The sequence below is a fragment of the Pezoporus flaviventris genome, unplaced genomic scaffold, assembly GCF_033815535.1.
Source record: "Pezoporus flaviventris isolate CSIRO_AGI_PZ_B2104156 unplaced genomic scaffold, CSIRO_AGI_Pfla_v1 ptg000013l, whole genome shotgun sequence".
Taxonomy (NCBI): domain Eukaryota; kingdom Metazoa; phylum Chordata; class Aves; order Psittaciformes; family Psittacidae; genus Pezoporus; species Pezoporus flaviventris.
In genome coordinates this window covers 26,957,542-26,974,542 of record NW_026892561.1, presented here as the reverse complement: position 1 = coordinate 26,974,542, position 17,001 = coordinate 26,957,542, and the positions used below count along the sequence as shown (strand labels likewise).

At 43.1% G+C, this 17,001-nt stretch overlaps 1 protein-coding gene across 2 annotated transcripts in view; it reads left to right on the top strand.

Annotated features, from left to right (window-relative positions):
- The window catches only part of USP13 (ubiquitin specific peptidase 13), a 58,218-nt gene that overhangs the window by 28,592 nt on the left and 12,625 nt on the right, over positions 1–17,001 (top strand). For both annotated transcript variants that reach the window (XM_061452454.1, XM_061452455.1), the window contains exons 7-12: positions 1,043–1,137; positions 4,053–4,240; positions 6,306–6,377; positions 6,635–6,728; positions 11,310–11,435; positions 12,731–12,884. In XM_061452454.1, the coding sequence (XP_061308438.1) occupies positions 1,043–1,137; positions 4,053–4,240; positions 6,306–6,377; positions 6,635–6,728; positions 11,310–11,435; positions 12,731–12,884 (729 nt within the window). The remainder of the gene's footprint in view (positions 1–1,042; positions 1,138–4,052; positions 4,241–6,305; positions 6,378–6,634; positions 6,729–11,309; positions 11,436–12,730; positions 12,885–17,001) is intronic.

Sequence of the window (17,001 nt, the reverse complement as noted above, 5' to 3'; positions counted from 1 at the left end):
TTTTTCATAGGGCTGATAAATTTAAAAAGTTGCATTAGATCTGTGAGCTCTTGGCTGACCTTCAGCTTATAATTTTAGTGTGAGTTTGGTACTATCAGTCTTCAAGGAAGCTGCCTTTTTGTTAGAAGTCTTACATACAGGATGGGCTGCATCAGAGCCAGGGTCTGTAGCTGCAAGGAGAGGGCAGGGTAAGGACATTTTAGAAGTTATATTTGTGCTGCAGACAGCTGTTATGTGGGTTCCTGCTCTCTTCTGGGTTTGTTTTATCTTTCCTCTGGCTAAGTTTTCTCTGTTAGCCTACATCTGGTCAAATGGGGAAAGGTCATTGTGAGAAAATGCTTGACATGAAGACGTGGCTGAGAAGCACAGCCAGACTGGCAGAGGGATTCTGGATTTTGGTATGAGTAGGGACCGAAGGAGGGAAGTAGTCATTCACTACAGAGGAAGAGGCCAATCCAGTGGTGTGCAATCCAATAAACACCTCTTTATTTCTAATGCAGAATTTCTCAGTTCTTTCTGCATCCCTGTGGGAAAAGGGCATAGATGGATTCCTTGAATTGTACTAGATATTAAAGTACCATTGGCAGTAGTCAGTTGGGCCTGTATACTCACAGTTTTGATGTGTCTGCCTGTATCTAATAGCTCCACAAAAATTCAGAATCTCTTGTTGTCATGTTCAAAATGCGGACTGGCCTCGTATCTGAGAATTTTGCATACCCTCGTGCTCTATTTCTTGTTTTTCCTACAAATTTCTCCTTTTTGGGAGGGAAATACTATAATACTATAAATGTTCTTAGGTTTTAATACTGTGAGCCATGTAATTTCTTCTGAGGAGAGTGGTTGAGGTGATTGTGTTGAGAACATTGAAGATATTTACTGAGCTATATGGATGTCTATGCATTTTTCTGCATTTTTCATAACCAAATTTGGTGAATATGACTGAGGCACGTTGTATAGGCAGTCCTGTACTGAGATTGAAATGTTGGTAAACAAAGAGAAGGAATAACATTTGATACTCATTGGTTTCTCTCTGCTTTCATAGATGTCTATTCCTTTGATGAAGAGGAGCCAGTTTTAGACCCACATATAGCAAAACATTTGGCACACTTTGGAATTGATATGCTGCAGATGCAAGTGGTAGGAAATCTGTCTTTTGTTTATTTTGCTTTTTACTTGTCTTAGCTGGGGGTGGGAGAGAAATGGGAGAATGATACTGGTAGTTTATATTTGTGTGATCTTTCAGACTGTTCTGATAGTATTTAATTTTGTAAAGCCAGACATTTCATGTTTAATTTTCTGAGGTCTGAGTGAATCATTACTCTTATCTAGTGGTCTTCCCTGGAAACCTATTTTACTCAGCAACATTGAAAACTTAGTCTTAGCTGTTGTAAAGGTTTCATCTCTGTTCTTCAGACCAGTCTGCAATTCTTAGTGAAGTAATGGAGTAGTGCCAGCAGTAAATGACAGTATAGTGATCCATACCTACAAGCTGTGAACAATTGATGTGTCTGAATGCTGAGCTGTAAAGGGGAGAAACTTCAGTGTCATAAATTCTGGCTTTTCCCATTTGAAAGAAGGGCATAATTCTTGGATATGCAGCTTTTTGTGTGGTTTGTTTGCTGGGATCAGCTTCTACAGCAGTTATTCCTGTTCATTAGAAGTGGAATATGAAACCTGAAATAATGCAGTGTTTTGATGAGGTCAGAGCCCTGTGTCGTGGTTTAAACCCAGTCAGGTAATTCATTCGCTCACTTCCCCCCCTTTCTTGCCCTCCCCCTGCTCTCGGAGGGACGGAGAGGAGAATCAAAAGAATGCAACTCCCACGGGTTGAGATAAGAACAGTTTAGTAACTAAGGTATAACACAAATCACTACTGCTACCACCAATGATAATAATGATAAAGGAAATAACAAGGGAACAGAATACAACACCTCACCACCCGCTGACCGATAACTCGCCCCCCAAGCCCGACCAAGCTCCGACCGATACCTCCTCCAACCCTGCAGTCTCCCAGCCCTTCCGGCTAACTCCCAGTTACATCCTGGGCATGACGTGCTGTGGTATGGAATAGCTCTTTGGTCAGTTTGGGTCAGGTGTCCTGTCTCTGCTTCCTCCCAGCTTCCCCTCCTCCCTGGCAGAGCATGAGGCTCACAAAGTCCTTGGCCAAACCAAAACATCTCTATCAGCTCTGTTCCCGAGCCGAAAGTCAAAACACTGCACTGCACCAGCTACCAAGGAGGAGAAACATGACTGCTACTGCTGAACCCAGGACATTATCCACCCCTTATTCCATACCATTCACGTCATGCTCAGATCCCACATTTTCAATATACCATCACTCTTATCTCGGTGCACTCTTATCTTAGTGCATGGACCAGTCCCTATAAAGCTGCTGCGTCCATCTGGTCCATGTCAGGCTCCATCTCTTGTAACAGTCTTCCAGAGCAGGAGAGACTGTGTGCAGTGTTCACACTCGTGAATAACCTGGGCAATAGTGTCCATTGCTAAGTCCACCCCTCGATCATGAGTCCATCTCTGTGTTGCATCTCTGCTCTGATGGCCTGAAGTGCCATGGGCCCACCAGGCTTAAAATAATTCACTGTCCCCTTAAGCAGTTTCTGCAGCTTGTTGCTGGGGACTCCATACAGCTGCCTTCCATCTATGACGCTTCCAAAGCACTGGAGGGGCCCAGTGGACTAGATACTTGCCCATACTGTCCCACACACCCTGCCACTCATGACTCTCCAGCCTTGGGGAAAATCTCTTGGTCCCCCTATATTGTTGTCTAACCCCAGACAAGACCCAAACCTGACTCTGCTTAACTTTTGAGATCAGACAAAACGGTTGTGGGTAGAACACAGCCTGTGTGTGTGCCAACATGCTGATCCCCATCACAATCAGCAGGCAGGTCCCAAGGATACCCAAAGGCCATTCAGAGCCTTCAGAACTCTCAAACGATGCTGCTGTGCTTGTCACTGGGGCTGGTGTAGCTGCTGTGCTTGCCGGCTCTCCCACCACCGGCTTCTCTTTTCCTGAGTCCAGCTCTTCCTCCTCTGCCTTGCTGGGAAGTGCTGCGTGGTCTCCTGCATCCTCCTGAGGCTCGGCGGGTGGCTGCCGGGGAATGCTCTCGGCCGTCGCGGGGCTCGGCTCCTCCGCGGGGCTCGGCTCTTCCGCGGGGCTCGGCTCCTCCGCCGCCTTCTCCCGCTGCTCGGCAGCCGCTTCCTTCTGCTCCTCGACCGCCCCGGCCTCCTCCACCGGCAGCCGTCCCCTGGCGGCCTCCGGCCCCGCTCCCGCCGCCGCTTGGTCCCCGGGGCCGCTCTCCCGGGCCGCTTCAGCAGCCGCCGCCTCCCGGGGCCGCTCCCCCTCGGCTCCCCGCAGCCTCACGAAGATGGAGAGTAGGGTGAGGGCCAGGACGGTGAAGAGCAGCCGGACGGCCAGGTACAAGTCCACGGCCACGTCCGTCCCGCCCTGCTGCTGGAGCCCGCCCGTATTACAAGCCATTGCCATAAAGCACAGTGAGACAAGAACCTTAGCCCAGGCCCCACACTTGATAAACACTAACACAGCAAATACCGGCTCTACATAAGTTACAACGGTCTGAAGCTGTGAGATCAAGAAGAACAACTCTGATACCCCCTGGCAGAGCATGAGGCTCACAAAGTCCTTGGCCAAACCAAAACATCTCTATCAGCTCTGTTCCCGAGCCGAAAGTCAAAACACTGCACTGCACCAGCTACCAAGGAGGAGAAACATGACTGCTACTGCTGAACCCAGGACACCCTGGTAGAAGTGAAGCTCCCAGCTGGGTTTGAGGTCACAACTAGGAACACTCAGCCAGTAGTCTGTGGTAAAGAGCTAAGATGTATATTAGCAGAAGAAGCTGCTAGTGTTCTGACCCCGATTTCCTCCGCTATGTGCAGGATTTACCTCTTTGCCTATTCGCTTGGCTCTTCTTTTCTAGAGTATAGATCTCAAGGCTGGTGATGATGGCAGCAGCATGATTCTTGCAGAAGTTAAACAGATGAGAAAAAAAATCATCTTCTTCCTTTCAGACAGAGAATGGGTTAAGAGATAATGATATAAAACCAAGAGTCTCTGAATGGGAAGTGATTCAGGAAGCTGGTGTGAAACTCAAGCCCATGTATGGCCCAGGATACACTGGCATGAAGAACCTGGGAAATAGCTGCTACCTCAATGCTGTCATGCAAGCTATTTTCAGCATCCCAGAGTTCCAGCGAGCGTAAGTAGCTTCAAACTAGTTCTTGTCACCAGCTGCTGCATTCCTCAATCTCTTTTTCTAAGAAAAAGGTATTTTCATTTTTGTCTCACCTGCAGACAGGTCTCTTTCAGTCAGTTCAGTGGCTTCTTAGAGGATTTAGTGATTGTATTCTGTTCTGGAAAATGCTGGAATACAAAACCCAATCTGCCTTTGAAATCAGAACTTCTTAACTTAGCTTAGTGGTGGGAGATAATATGCCACCTTGTAAATTTGATTGATCTGTCAGAAAACCACAGGCTGTCCCTGTTTTTCATATATGTATGTATAGATATCAGTATATATGTATCATCAGTAACACATTAAGGTTTTTTATAGTGGCCCATGCCTCTAAAGGTGCAAGAATCATTCTATTGCTCCAGTGTCATTTGTGCAAAAAAAATGTACTGGCACAAACATGCTAATATTGATCCATGCTAATGTAAAGCAGTGCACCTTTTATGTGCAGGTCTGGCTAAAAAGAAGGAAACTATCAGAGGCATTTTAAAATTAATGTTATTATTAAAAAAATTAATCTCATTTCATGAAAAGGGTACTGTGAGCATCTTCTTCCACTGAATTTTGGGGCTGTTCAGCCTGCAGAAGAGAAGGCTGAGTGGAGACCTAATAGCAGCCTTCCAGTATCTGAAGGAGGCCTATAGGGATGCTGGAGGGGGGCTCTTCATTAGAGACTGTAGTGATAGGACAAGGGGTAACGGGTTAAAACTTAAACAGGGGAAGTCTAGATTGGATATAAGAAGGAAATTCTTCCTGTTAGGGTGGTGAGGCACTGGAATGGGTTGCCCAGGGAGGTTGTGAATGCTCCATCCCTGGCAGTGTTCAAGACCAGGTTGGACGAGGCCTTGGGTGATATGATTTAGCGTAAGGTGTCCCTGCCCATGGCAGGGGGATTGGAACTAGATGATCTTAAGGTCCCTTCCAACCCTAACTATTCTATGATTCTATGAATTAAAAGAGTAAAAGGACAAAAGCACAACAGAGGACTATGAAATATTCGTGACTGTTCAAAGCTGATCACAACCTTCCAAGGAGGGCAGCCTTTTTATAAGGGACCATCTATGGTTTGCAATAAAATTCAGAATGCTCTTTCATTCCACAGCAGTAGTAGAGTGTGTGCTGGAGTAAAGCTTTTAGATTTTGGAAAGCCTTCCAGATTTTCATGTAGCAATTGCCTTCTGGAGAAGAAGAGGGAGAAGATGTATAGTTGTTTTTTTTTAATTGCTTTTTCTTTTTTTTTTTTAGCCATATGGAGTACAGTCTGTAGGTTGTAGTCTGCCAGTTTTTCTACCTCCATTTTCAAGACATACTAAAATGGGCTTTAAAGGGAGATTGTTTTCCCACAGCATGGTCCTTGGAGTTACCTGGAGCACTTCTCATCAACCAAGTAGTGAAGATCTTTGATGAAAGAGGGACTAGGAAGAAAGGAGATGTGTTCTTTCAACTTGGCTGTACCTACCTACCCTGTTTTTTCTTGTGCTCAAGGGAAGCAGTGCTCAGATAGCATAGTACTGAATGTCTCACTGTCCAACAAACTGTCTATAATAATGTATACCTCAGCATTTACTGTCGAGTTAGCTTTTGTTTCTCTGAAAAACGTCATAGAAACATTCTTTTTACATGTTTTCTTCCTGATACAAATTTGGAATTTATTTGCTGATGTTGATTAAGAATAAAAAGTACATTGATTCTCAACCCAGCTCTGTTTTGACATCAAAACATAACACCATCCTGAAGCTATTTCAGGATCACAGAATAGAATTTAAATTCCAGATGGCCACCAACCACCATATCTTTTATAGCTAGAAACATCTAAGCAAAACCTGAATGTCCATTTCCTAATTTCTTTATTACTCTTTTTCCATGACAGAAGCACTCACAAAGGATAGATTAAGTCACTGCTATGATGCAAAAGTTGACGTGTTAGCGCAGGGGAAGCCTGCTAATGTATCATGCTGAGGATCTGCTAGGATATTCTTCAGTAAATCTAACTGCGTTATTTAAATGTTTCTGCTTTGTTCTTGCTGCCCAGGTATGTAGGAAACCTTCCACGAATATTTGACTACTCCCCTCTTGATCCAACGCAAGATTTTAGCACTCAGATGTAAGTGACGCTTCTCAGTGATTTACTTGGTCAAGTTAAATAGAATCTAAACAATTTAATGACAGAGTGAAAAAACACCTCTGTGTGGGCTTGAAAGTGAGATATGGCACAAGGTAGAACGGGAAGATTTGCCCACTTAGTTGCAGGTGATGATCTTTCAGCAGGGGGTCAAAGACAGTAAACTTCTGCTTGGAATAAAATTTCTTTTTTTTGTTTTTCTCACATTTGTTTCTACCCCATCACTCTTTTCCCTACAGGGCTAAACTGGGACATGGCCTCCTTTCAGGCCAGTACTCTAAGCCTCCCATGAAATCTGAGCTTATTGAGCAGGTGATGAAAGAAGAACACAAGGTATTTGCCTGAGTTTGTACAGCCTGGTAACTAGGTAAAAGTGATATCCTGAGAAAAGGGAACAGGTGCTGGGCATTGAAGAGCATGTGTGGATCTGTCATGGGATGCTTAGCAAGGTGGAATGTGCAGGATTTCAGTCAGGAATATATTAGTCAGGGGCTATTTGTGCAAAGCATCAAAGTAACCACTGGTTCTGCTAATAAAGTATGCTGCTGCTCCAGTGATGAGTGCAAAAGTTCATAAAACTTCCAACTTACGTTTATCTTCTCTGAGGAACAAAATAAAAAAGTTATCTAGAGAATACTGTGAATTTGGAAGCAAATTTCTAAACCCTCTTTAATTTCAGAAAGAATTACAAAGAGCTAAACAGTTGTTTCCAGGATGTGTCTGACAGAATTCCGCCTGATTACAGGAGAAGCTGTCTGGGTAATGCAAGATTAAGTGGTTGGAAGCCTTCATGTAGATGAAGGAAGGACCATGCAGAGTCTTGTCTGCTGGGGCTTTACTCAGGTTATTTCATGGTACAAAAATCACTCAGAAACATGTCTGTACCAGTGTGATCTATACTGAGAACAGCAGTGCGTGTGGGTTTTGATATAAATTGAAACTCTAATTGCCAGACAACCAAGGGAGAAGAATGTATGTATCCTGATTTATAATAATTCACAATAGAGAAAAATATTGGAATCAGCTTTTCTCAGAATAGGCAATTTCAGAACAAAGGAATACTGAGGGGCAAGAACATCCTAGATGCGAAAGAGAGGAACTGGAGGATAAAACAACCTTTTCTCTCATGTTTACATAATACAGAATTTTATTTCTCTGTCATTGTGTTACCAGTGGGAGACTGTCCTTTTATTTTTACTGTAATTTGCAATAATTTTTGCAGCAAAGCAGATACTTAGCTCACTATATCTAGCTAGTATCTAGCTTTGAGAACTCCATTATTGTTCTGTAATCTTCATATTGCCTTTGTGGTGGTCTGTCAGCAACAAGAAAGTTGCTTGTTTCTCTTATGCTTCAAAAATCATTAAGGCATGTCTTGGCATTGTAATATCCATGGACCCATGTCTTCATCTGTTTGTGCTTTTCTCCTTCTCCAGCAATGAGTAAATTCACTCATAGTCATCAGAAAGCCACTTCATATTCTTTGTCCAGCAGCCTTTTGGTTTCAGCAGTAAGGATGATCTTTGAAGGTCTTACTGATTTCTTTGTATTAACAAGGTTAATGGGCATTGCCTGATTCACTGGATTATTTTTTTTGCTTGTTCTTGCTTGATGTTGTGAAGTAATCACAGTAGCTTAGTGGTGAGATGGAAAAACTCTTCTCTTTTTGTCAGTTGGCTTAAGCTTAACATCACCCTTTGGAGAGTGAGATCAGTTCAGGTTTTGCTGTTCTGCTTAAACTCTACTGGCTTCGAAATTGCCTTTGTTTTCCCTGGAGTCATCCAATTAACAGCTGTCTTAAGCAAAATACTGGTTATTGGGACTATGTTATCTGCCCAGGCAAACATGTTGGTTTGGGTTTGTTTTATTACTCAAGCATCTGGTTTAGAGTGGTACTGGGAACACTGGACTTAGAATGTTTGTATCCCTACAAGCCTCCCGTTATTGTGACCCCAAGCAGCATATGGAGTCAACCCACAGACTCCTTTGATGGGATATTTATAAATAAAAGGTCAACTAATAACCAGTACTGAAAATGCTACCTGTAGAAAGAGCTGTCTTTACGGAGAAAGAATCTCTGATGCCAAGTTGTAGTTTTCTACACAGTAGAAATCATGCACACTTCTGTCACAGAAGCTTGGTGTGAGTTCCCCTGGTAATAGATATTTTCCTCTACCAGTTGCTGATACAGGAATTCCTCCTGAAATCAGAATACCAAGGAGATTTTGGACAAAGAGCATCTGGTACAGAGTAGTTTGCAAGATCTGAAATCCTGAGTAGTTGCTTTGTATAGTAGCTATTCAGTGTTTTGAAACAATGAATGAATCTTGTTTGTTTTCTTTAAATGGTTTAAAACTTAATCAGTTGCATCACTGTGACTAAGGAATAGTGGAGTAATTTCAACAGACTTATTTGCTTTCTTAAATGCACACAAGATATGAATGAAGAATAACGTGCTGAAGTTCAGGGATTTGAACTGTTTGAATGAAGTGTCTCTTTCATGTTTAGCCCAGCAGCCACTACTAGCAATGAGATACTAAGATTTTTTTAATTACAGATGGTATCAAACTCTGTCAGGAAGTAGTAGCCATCTGCTGGCATTTCACAATACTTGTGTTGTTCATAAGTTCAATTTAATAAAGTAGTAGTTACATGTGGCATCAGATGACTTCCTTAACTAATTCATAGCATGTATTAGGATTTGAAACAGCTTTTACTGATTTTGTTCTTTGTATTGTAGATTTATTTTAAAAGAAAAATCAAGTGTAGATATTTTCTCCATTCCCTTGCTCTGGGCATAGAAATCTGTTTTTGTCAGTCTGGTGTGCTTTTTTGTTTGTTGTATTTCCCCTTCCCCCAGTAATACTGGTGTGTGTACAGCTAGTATTTTCTCATCCAGAGAGTTGTATTGATATTTATAATAAATATAATTGCATAGGATTTTAGGCCTTCAGTGGTTTCAAGCGTTTCTGCTTTCTGTCTATAAAATCAATTATTAATTTTATTTTCTTTTTTTTCACTTTTTTTTCTCACCTCTCCTACATCCAAAGTTCTCTAGTTTTCTGGGTCTTTGGAATTCATCCAGAGTTATGGGGGGTTGTTGCCTGTAAAAGCATTCGTATGAGATCTCCAGTGGTCCAGCACAGTCTATATTTAGCTGATCTGTTCTGCAACTGTTGATGGGGAAAGTATGCTAGGTATTCTATAAATATTCATGGTACTGTGCAGCTAAAATTTTTAACTGGGGGATTTTAGTCTGGAGATGGCAGGAGTTTTCTTGTACCCACTTTAACATTAAAAACAAGCTGAAAGCCTAAAGAGTTGTCAGCTAGGACCTGAATTTCTACTTAGAGCTTTGCCATTTCTTTTGTTATTTCACTTGAAGTAGAATGGGTTTAGAGGGCAGGGCCCAGTCCTCTTCTAAAGACTGTCATGCTTGACATGTTTCTCTTCTCCCTGCTCAAATGGCTGAGTAAGTGGTGTATGGGTGGAAGCAGGCCTTGATTCCAAACTTACTCCATTATACATCAGGGCAAATGTGCCACATTGCCATATTTTTGCTTCTGATGTACAAGGAAGCCTGATATATAGTAATTTGAGCTGGTTTATGCATTCTTCTTCCTACTCCTAGCTTTGATGAATGGCAGATGAGGACTCTGAAGCTATATATATGTGTGTGTGTGTGTATATATATATATGTATATGTGTATATATATGTATATGTGTATATATATGTATATGTGTATATATATGTATATGTGTATATATATATGTATATGTGTGTATATATATATGTGTGTATATATATATGTATCCCAAGATTCAGAAATCACTAGAATATCTCTTTGTTCAAGCAATACTGATACTGTCTCTCTATGAGAGCCTTTAAAGAGCATTTGAGCCTAATGTGGTTGCTGGTGTACTGCCAGAAATTGAAAAAGCATTAAAATCGAGAACCTACTTTTGAATTCAGTGGATCTAGGAATACCTGGTGAAACCAAGAGTAAAATTTTGCTCTTCTAGTGTGTGTTTTATGTGCCTTCCATTTTATGCTGCTTTTTCTATTTTCATATTGCTGTGGTAGCACAACTGTAGTAAAGAATGAGGTTGGCCAAGTTTTTAACAGCTTCTAATATCCTAAAGGCTGGACTTCTGGTTGGTTTGTCTTGAAAATTATTTGGTGTCATGGAGGATGAGGGCAAATTTGAGTAAGAGATTCTGACCCTTTCAACTGTGTTATTTAAAAGGCTTAATAGCTAGTTATGTCTTTAGGATGCCATTTGGGGTGGTTCAAAGGCTTCTTGAAATGGTATAGAGGGTGAGAAAGTAAAAACTAGGACTTGGAAACTAAAGATTTTCTAGTTCAGGGTAGTTTCCTACTGAAACTAAAGCAGTATGTTATGGTCCTTCAACATGGCCAACACTTGCAAATTCTTATCCCTTCTTAACAGGCCATCTGGGAAGGCATGCTGCACACATTAGTTGTTCCCTGCTTGATTCTGTAGAGATCTCTGGAAAGGTTATGTCCTGAGTAAAGCTGCTAGCTGACATACCAAAGTGCTTCATGCCCACATATATTTAGGTGGAACAGGGTTCTGAAAAAAAAGTCAGGTTTTAGAAAACAGTGCAAGCCTTTAGCCTTCTGGAAACTACTAACCTTTAGGAAACCTTGAGTAATCTCTTTTAACCTGCAAATGCCATAGAAAAATCAGATAGAGTGAATGTTGTAGGAGCTATGTTATAATACATACTCTAAACTCTCAGATCATGTTTATTAAAATGGAAAACCTGATGAAACCAAAACTATCATTTCTACAGTGGCAGAAATGGGTCCTAGATAGATCTAGTTGAGTAACTTTGGGATATTTGGTCCAGGAATTAATGTTTTAAAAGGTTTCTCTTTCTTCTGTTTAGGCTCAGCACAATGGAATAGCTCCTCAGATGTTTAAGGCTTTTATAAGTAAAGGCCACCCAGAATTTTCCTCTAATAGACAACAAGATGCACTGGAATTTTTCCTACATCTTATAAATCTAGTAGAGGTGAGAACCTGAATTACTTGTTTTCCCTGTTTATGTTAGACAATGAGGATAGAGCTGAGTGGCTCAGGTTTTTTGTTATACTTTTTTAGCTTGGGTACCTAGAAAATGGCACTGATTGAAAAGTATTTTGGTTTATAAACACTTGTTTCTTTAATACTTCCTTCTCTTTACTTCAGACCCTTCTCTGTGTGACCACACGCAATGCTAGTGCTACTGATAACAACAGCTAGAGATATAGAAAGGTCAAGCATTACTGTACAGGCTATAAGATTTATAAACATACATGACTGTCCTTTTAAATTGCTGTTCATTTTATGATTACATACTACATTGAAGTCTGTCTTGGAATATTAATGAATTGGCTATTATTATTATTACAAATTTATATCATAGTTGGGAGTGAACTAATTACCATGTCCAGTTCTCTTACAAGTCCCAGCTCTACATCAGTGGGTCATTATGGGAGGAAGGACATCTCCCACAGCAAAGTGACTCTTTGTCAGTTGAATATTTCTGTATAAAATTACAGTATAAAATCTGTTAGTTCCACTGAGCTCCAACTCAATGCTGTGTGTAGAATAGTCAGTACTGTGCATGTTAATGATGTCTTTCTGAAAAGCAAATTTACAAATATATGTGGCTTTGATTTAAAGCACTTTTCTTGCCCATCCTTCCACCCTCTTCTTCCCTTTTCCCCCAAGAATTGAGGGTATTTATTGACGTTTTACAGTCTAGATGAAGTTATTCACATTTGCATGCATTGTGTTCCATATCCCAAAATACATGTACTGATTATAGGATGGTTAGAAGACATTTTCTGGCTTTTGCCTGATAAGACATTCACTTGAACAATAAAGAGGAGGTATATTATTTGTATGACATTCCCATCTGGACAGTGAACAAGTTGCTTGTTCTGTTTCAGTGCAGATTGAGAGTGGTAGGATAAATTCTGTTTGCTGAAAGGATGCTCCATGTTGTTTACCTGAGCTTTCTATCTTTATTGTAACCTGCCACCTTTGTATCTTCTTTTGTTCACCTTGACTCATTCAGATTTATTAGGACACACTCTGAAAGTTACTATGTGTAGAGAGATACCGCTGTGTATTGCGGACTTCTCTGTGGATGTAAGAGTTCTACATGCAGTAAAATCGATGTAGAATCACAGCAGCATGAGCTGCCAGATCTAGTGCGAGATTGTTGTCTTTGTGCTTGCCATAAAACAATCAGGAGCCTTTGGCTTCTCTGGTCATTTTAATGATTGTCACTTAAATGATCTGATCTGATTTTCCTTTCAGAGGAACCCTGTAGGATCAGAAAACCCTAGTGATGTTTTCAGGTTTCTGGTGGAAGAACGCACACAATGCTGCCAGTCTAGAAAGGTCCGCTACACGGAGAGGGTGGACTATATCATGCAGTTACCTGTTGCCATGGAGGCAGCAACAAACAAAGGTAAGGAAAGCAACTAGTTTATTGACTGACCTTCTGGTGACACTCAGTCATGAGGGAATGAAGTTCTCACCAGTGTATGATCTCTTTCCATGGATAGAATGGTTCAAGGCCATGTGGCAAATCACACCAATGAACTGATTGGGGAAGTTACTTGATTTAGTTTTTTTTAAAGAAGATTTTACCCACGCATCAGTTTGTGGCTATACCGTTCCTGCTTATATTATTAGGGAAGGAGGATTCTACCTAGATGCTCTTGGCAAGTTTTCAGACAGATTTCTCCTCAAGCTGTGTGTCCTGGGTTCAGCAGTAGCAGTCATTTTTCCCCTTCTTGGTAGCTGGTGCAGTGCAGTGTTTTGACTTTCAGCTCAGGAATAGAGCTGATAACGATGTTTTGGTTTGGCCAAGGACTTTGTGAGCCTCATGCTCTGCCAGGGAGGGAGGGGAAGCTGTGAGGAAGCAGAGACAGGACACCTGACCCAAACTGACCAAAGAGGTATTCCATACCACAGCACGTCATGCCCAGGATGTAACTGGGAGTTAGCCGGAAGGGCTGGGAGACTGCAGGGTTGGAGGAGGTATGGGTCGGTGCTTGGTCGGGCTGAGGGGGGGCAAGTTATCGGTCGGCTGGTGGTGAGGTGTTGTATTCTCTTCCCTTGTTATTTCCTTTATCATTATTATCATTGGTAGTAGCAGTAGTGATTTGTGTTATACCTTAGTTACTAAAAGTTCTTATCTCAACCCGTGGGAGTTGCATTCTTTTCGATTCTCCTCTCCGTCCCTCCGAGAGCAGGGGGAGGGCAAGAAAGGGGGGGAAGTGAGTGAACGAATTACCTGACTGGGTTTAAACCACGACAGTTCTTTTTGGCGCCCAACGTGGGGCACGAAGGGTTGAGATAACGACAGATCTGTCCGGATTAATAGTCACTCATCACAATGACGATTTATTGGCTCTCAGAGTTGTTTCTCTTTATCTCACAGCTTCAGAATGTTGTAACTTACGTAGAGCCGGTATTTGCTGTGTTGGTGTTTATCAAGTGTGGGGCCTGGGCTAAGGTTCTTGTCTCACTGTGCTTTATGGCAATGGCTTGTAATACGGGTGGGCTTCAGCAGCAGGACGGGACGGACGTGGCCGTGGACTTGTACCTGGCCGTCCGGCTGCTCTTCACCGGCCTGGTCCTCACCCTATTCTCCATCTTCGTGAGGCTGCGGGAAGCCGAGGGGGAGCGGCCCCGGGAGCTGGCGGCTGCTGAAGAGGCCCGGGAGAGCGGCCCCGGGAACCAAGCGGCGGCGGGAGCGGGGCCGGAGGCCGCGAGGGGACGGCTGCCGGTGGAGGAGGTCGGGGCGGTCGAGGAGCAGAAGGAAGCGGCTGCCGAGCAGCGGGAGAAGGCGGCGGAGGAGCCGAGCCCCGCGGAGGAGCTGAGCCCCGCGGCCGAGCCGAGCCCCGCGGAGGAGCCCAGCTCCGCGACGGCCGAGAGCATTCCCCGGAAGCCGCCTGCCGAGCCCCAGGAGGATGCAGGAGACCACGCAGCATTTCCCAGCAAGGCAGAGGAGGAAGAGCTGGACTCAGGAAAAGAGAAGCCGGCGGTGGGAGAGCCGGCAAACACAGCAGCTACACCAGCCCCAGTGACAAGCACAGCAGCTACACCAGCCCCAGTGACAAGCACAGCAGCTACACCAGCCCCAGTGACAAGTACAGCAGCATCAACTGAGAGTTCTGGAGGTTTTGAATGGCCTTTGGGTATCCTTGGGACCTGCCTGCTGATTGTGATGGGGATCAGCATGTTGGCACACACACAGGCTGTGTTCTACCCACAACCATTTTGTCTGATCTCAAAAGTTAAGCAGAGTCAGGTTTGGGTCTTGTCTGGGGTTAGACGACGATATAGGGTGACCAAGAGATTTTCCTCAAAGCTGGACAGCCATGAGTGGCAGGGCATGTGGGACAGTATGGGCAAGTATCTAGTCCACTGGGCCCCTCCAGTGCTTTGGAAGCGTCGGAGATGGAAGGCAGCTGTATGGAGTACCCAGCAACAAGCTGCAGAAACTGCTGAAGGGGACTGTGAATTATTTTAAGCCTGGTGGGCCCATGGCACTTCAGGCCATCAGAGCAGAGATGCAACATAGTGATGGACTCATGATCGAGGGGTGGACTTAGCAGTGGACACTATTGCCCAGGTTATTCACGAGTGTGAGCACTGCACACAGTCCTGCTCTGGAAGACTGTTACAAGAGATGAAGCCTGACATCATGGACCAGATGGACACAGCAGCTTTATAGGGACTGGTCCGTGCACTAAGATAAGAGTGCGCCGAGATAAGAGTGATGGTATATTGAAAATGTGGGATCTGAGCATGACATGAATGGTATGGAATAAGGGGTGGATAATGTCCTGGGTTCAGCAGTAGCAGTCATTTTTCCCCTTCTTGGTAGCTGGTGCAGTGCAGTGTTTTGACTTTCAGCTTGGGAACAGAGCTGATAGCGATGTTTTGGTTTGGCCAAGGACTTTGTGAGCCTCATGCCCTGCCAGGGAGGAGGGGAAGCTGTGAGGAAGCAGAGACAGGACACCTGACCCAAACTGACCAAAGAGCTATTCCATACCACAGCACGTCATGCCCAGGATGTAACTGGGAGTTAGCCGGAAGGGCTGGGAGACTGCAGGGTTGGAGGAGGTATGGGTCGGTGCTTGGTCGGGCTGAGGGGGGGCAAGTTATCGGTCGGCTGGTGCTGAGGTGTTGTATTCTCTTCCCTTGTTATTTCCTTTATCATTATTATCATTGGTGGTAGCAGTAGTGATTTGTGTTATACCTTAGTTACTAAACAGTTCTTATCTCAACCCATGGGAGTTGCATTCTTTTCGATTCTCCTCTCCGTCCCTCCGGGAGCAGGGGGAGGGCAAGAAAGGGGGGGGAAGTGAGTGAACGAGTTACCTGACTGGGTTTAAACCACGACACTGTGGGACCACCATTAAGTGTCACCACTCAGCAATATATCACAGAGAATGGCAGCAGTTTATTTGATAAAGATGTCAGTGATTTATGATTTAAGACCTTAACCTGGATTTGACTCAGGGATGTGCCACACCACTCGTACTACAATTTATTTACCCTTGTTTTTTTTTTGCATATGTGTGCCCAAAGATTGTCATCAGGATTGGATTTCTTTTGTTCTGGACAGTGAACTAGTATATAAAAATTTCTTAATTCTAAAAAAGGAATCAAATATACTAGGCAATAAGTATCTTGTGAAAACAAGCATGTACTCACAAAACCCAACCAAGCAAAAAAAAAAAAACCCACACCAAAAACTAACCAAACACCCCCCCAAAAAAAAAAAACAAACAAAAAACCCAACACAAAACTCCCCCCACATTGGCTTTGTATTTATTAGCAGCAGATGATAAGGCCTAACACGATGATAAAGAATAGGGTTATAAGGCAGTTTGTTGTCTATTATGCCAAAATACACAATTTGGATATCTAGAGCTTTAGGAGAGGTGGGAAGGAGGATGAAGTGGCGGACGTTAGTTTAATATACAGGGGTGTTTTTTTCATGTCTGTGAGCTGCCTGAAACTGCATACTTTTTTTTTAAAGGAGAAAATGTCTGAGGAGGCTAGAGGACTTGGAAGCAGGAGAGAGGTACTGACACATCTTGGTTGCCCTGCAGTCAGTGGTGAAGAGTGTTGTAGGTTAACAAAATAAACATATGCCTGAGGTGGAAGTGAAGGGCACATCACAGGTGCATGAGAAGGGGGATCTTCCTCTGGTTTCCTGCATAATCTCAAAATGAAAAAAATATTTTAAAGCCAGAAGGAGCTATCCTGGTTATTTGATCTGATCCTTTGAAATAGCACAAAACACAGTTCCACCTACTGCTTTCTACCTAGCACACAGGTTCTTGAATGGGACAGTGTTTTAAAATGACCATTTTGACTTGAAAATCTAAGGTTTGTAGAACTTTACATTCTTTGTTCATCAGTTTCAGTGATAATTCTGTGCTTATAAAATGGCATGTTATTTTCAGGCAACGGCTCAGGAGGTATATTAGATTTTGAATTTAACAAACAGTGCTGCTCAGCTTGCCAGTATTAGGATTCTTTCTGTATTGTATATAATCCTG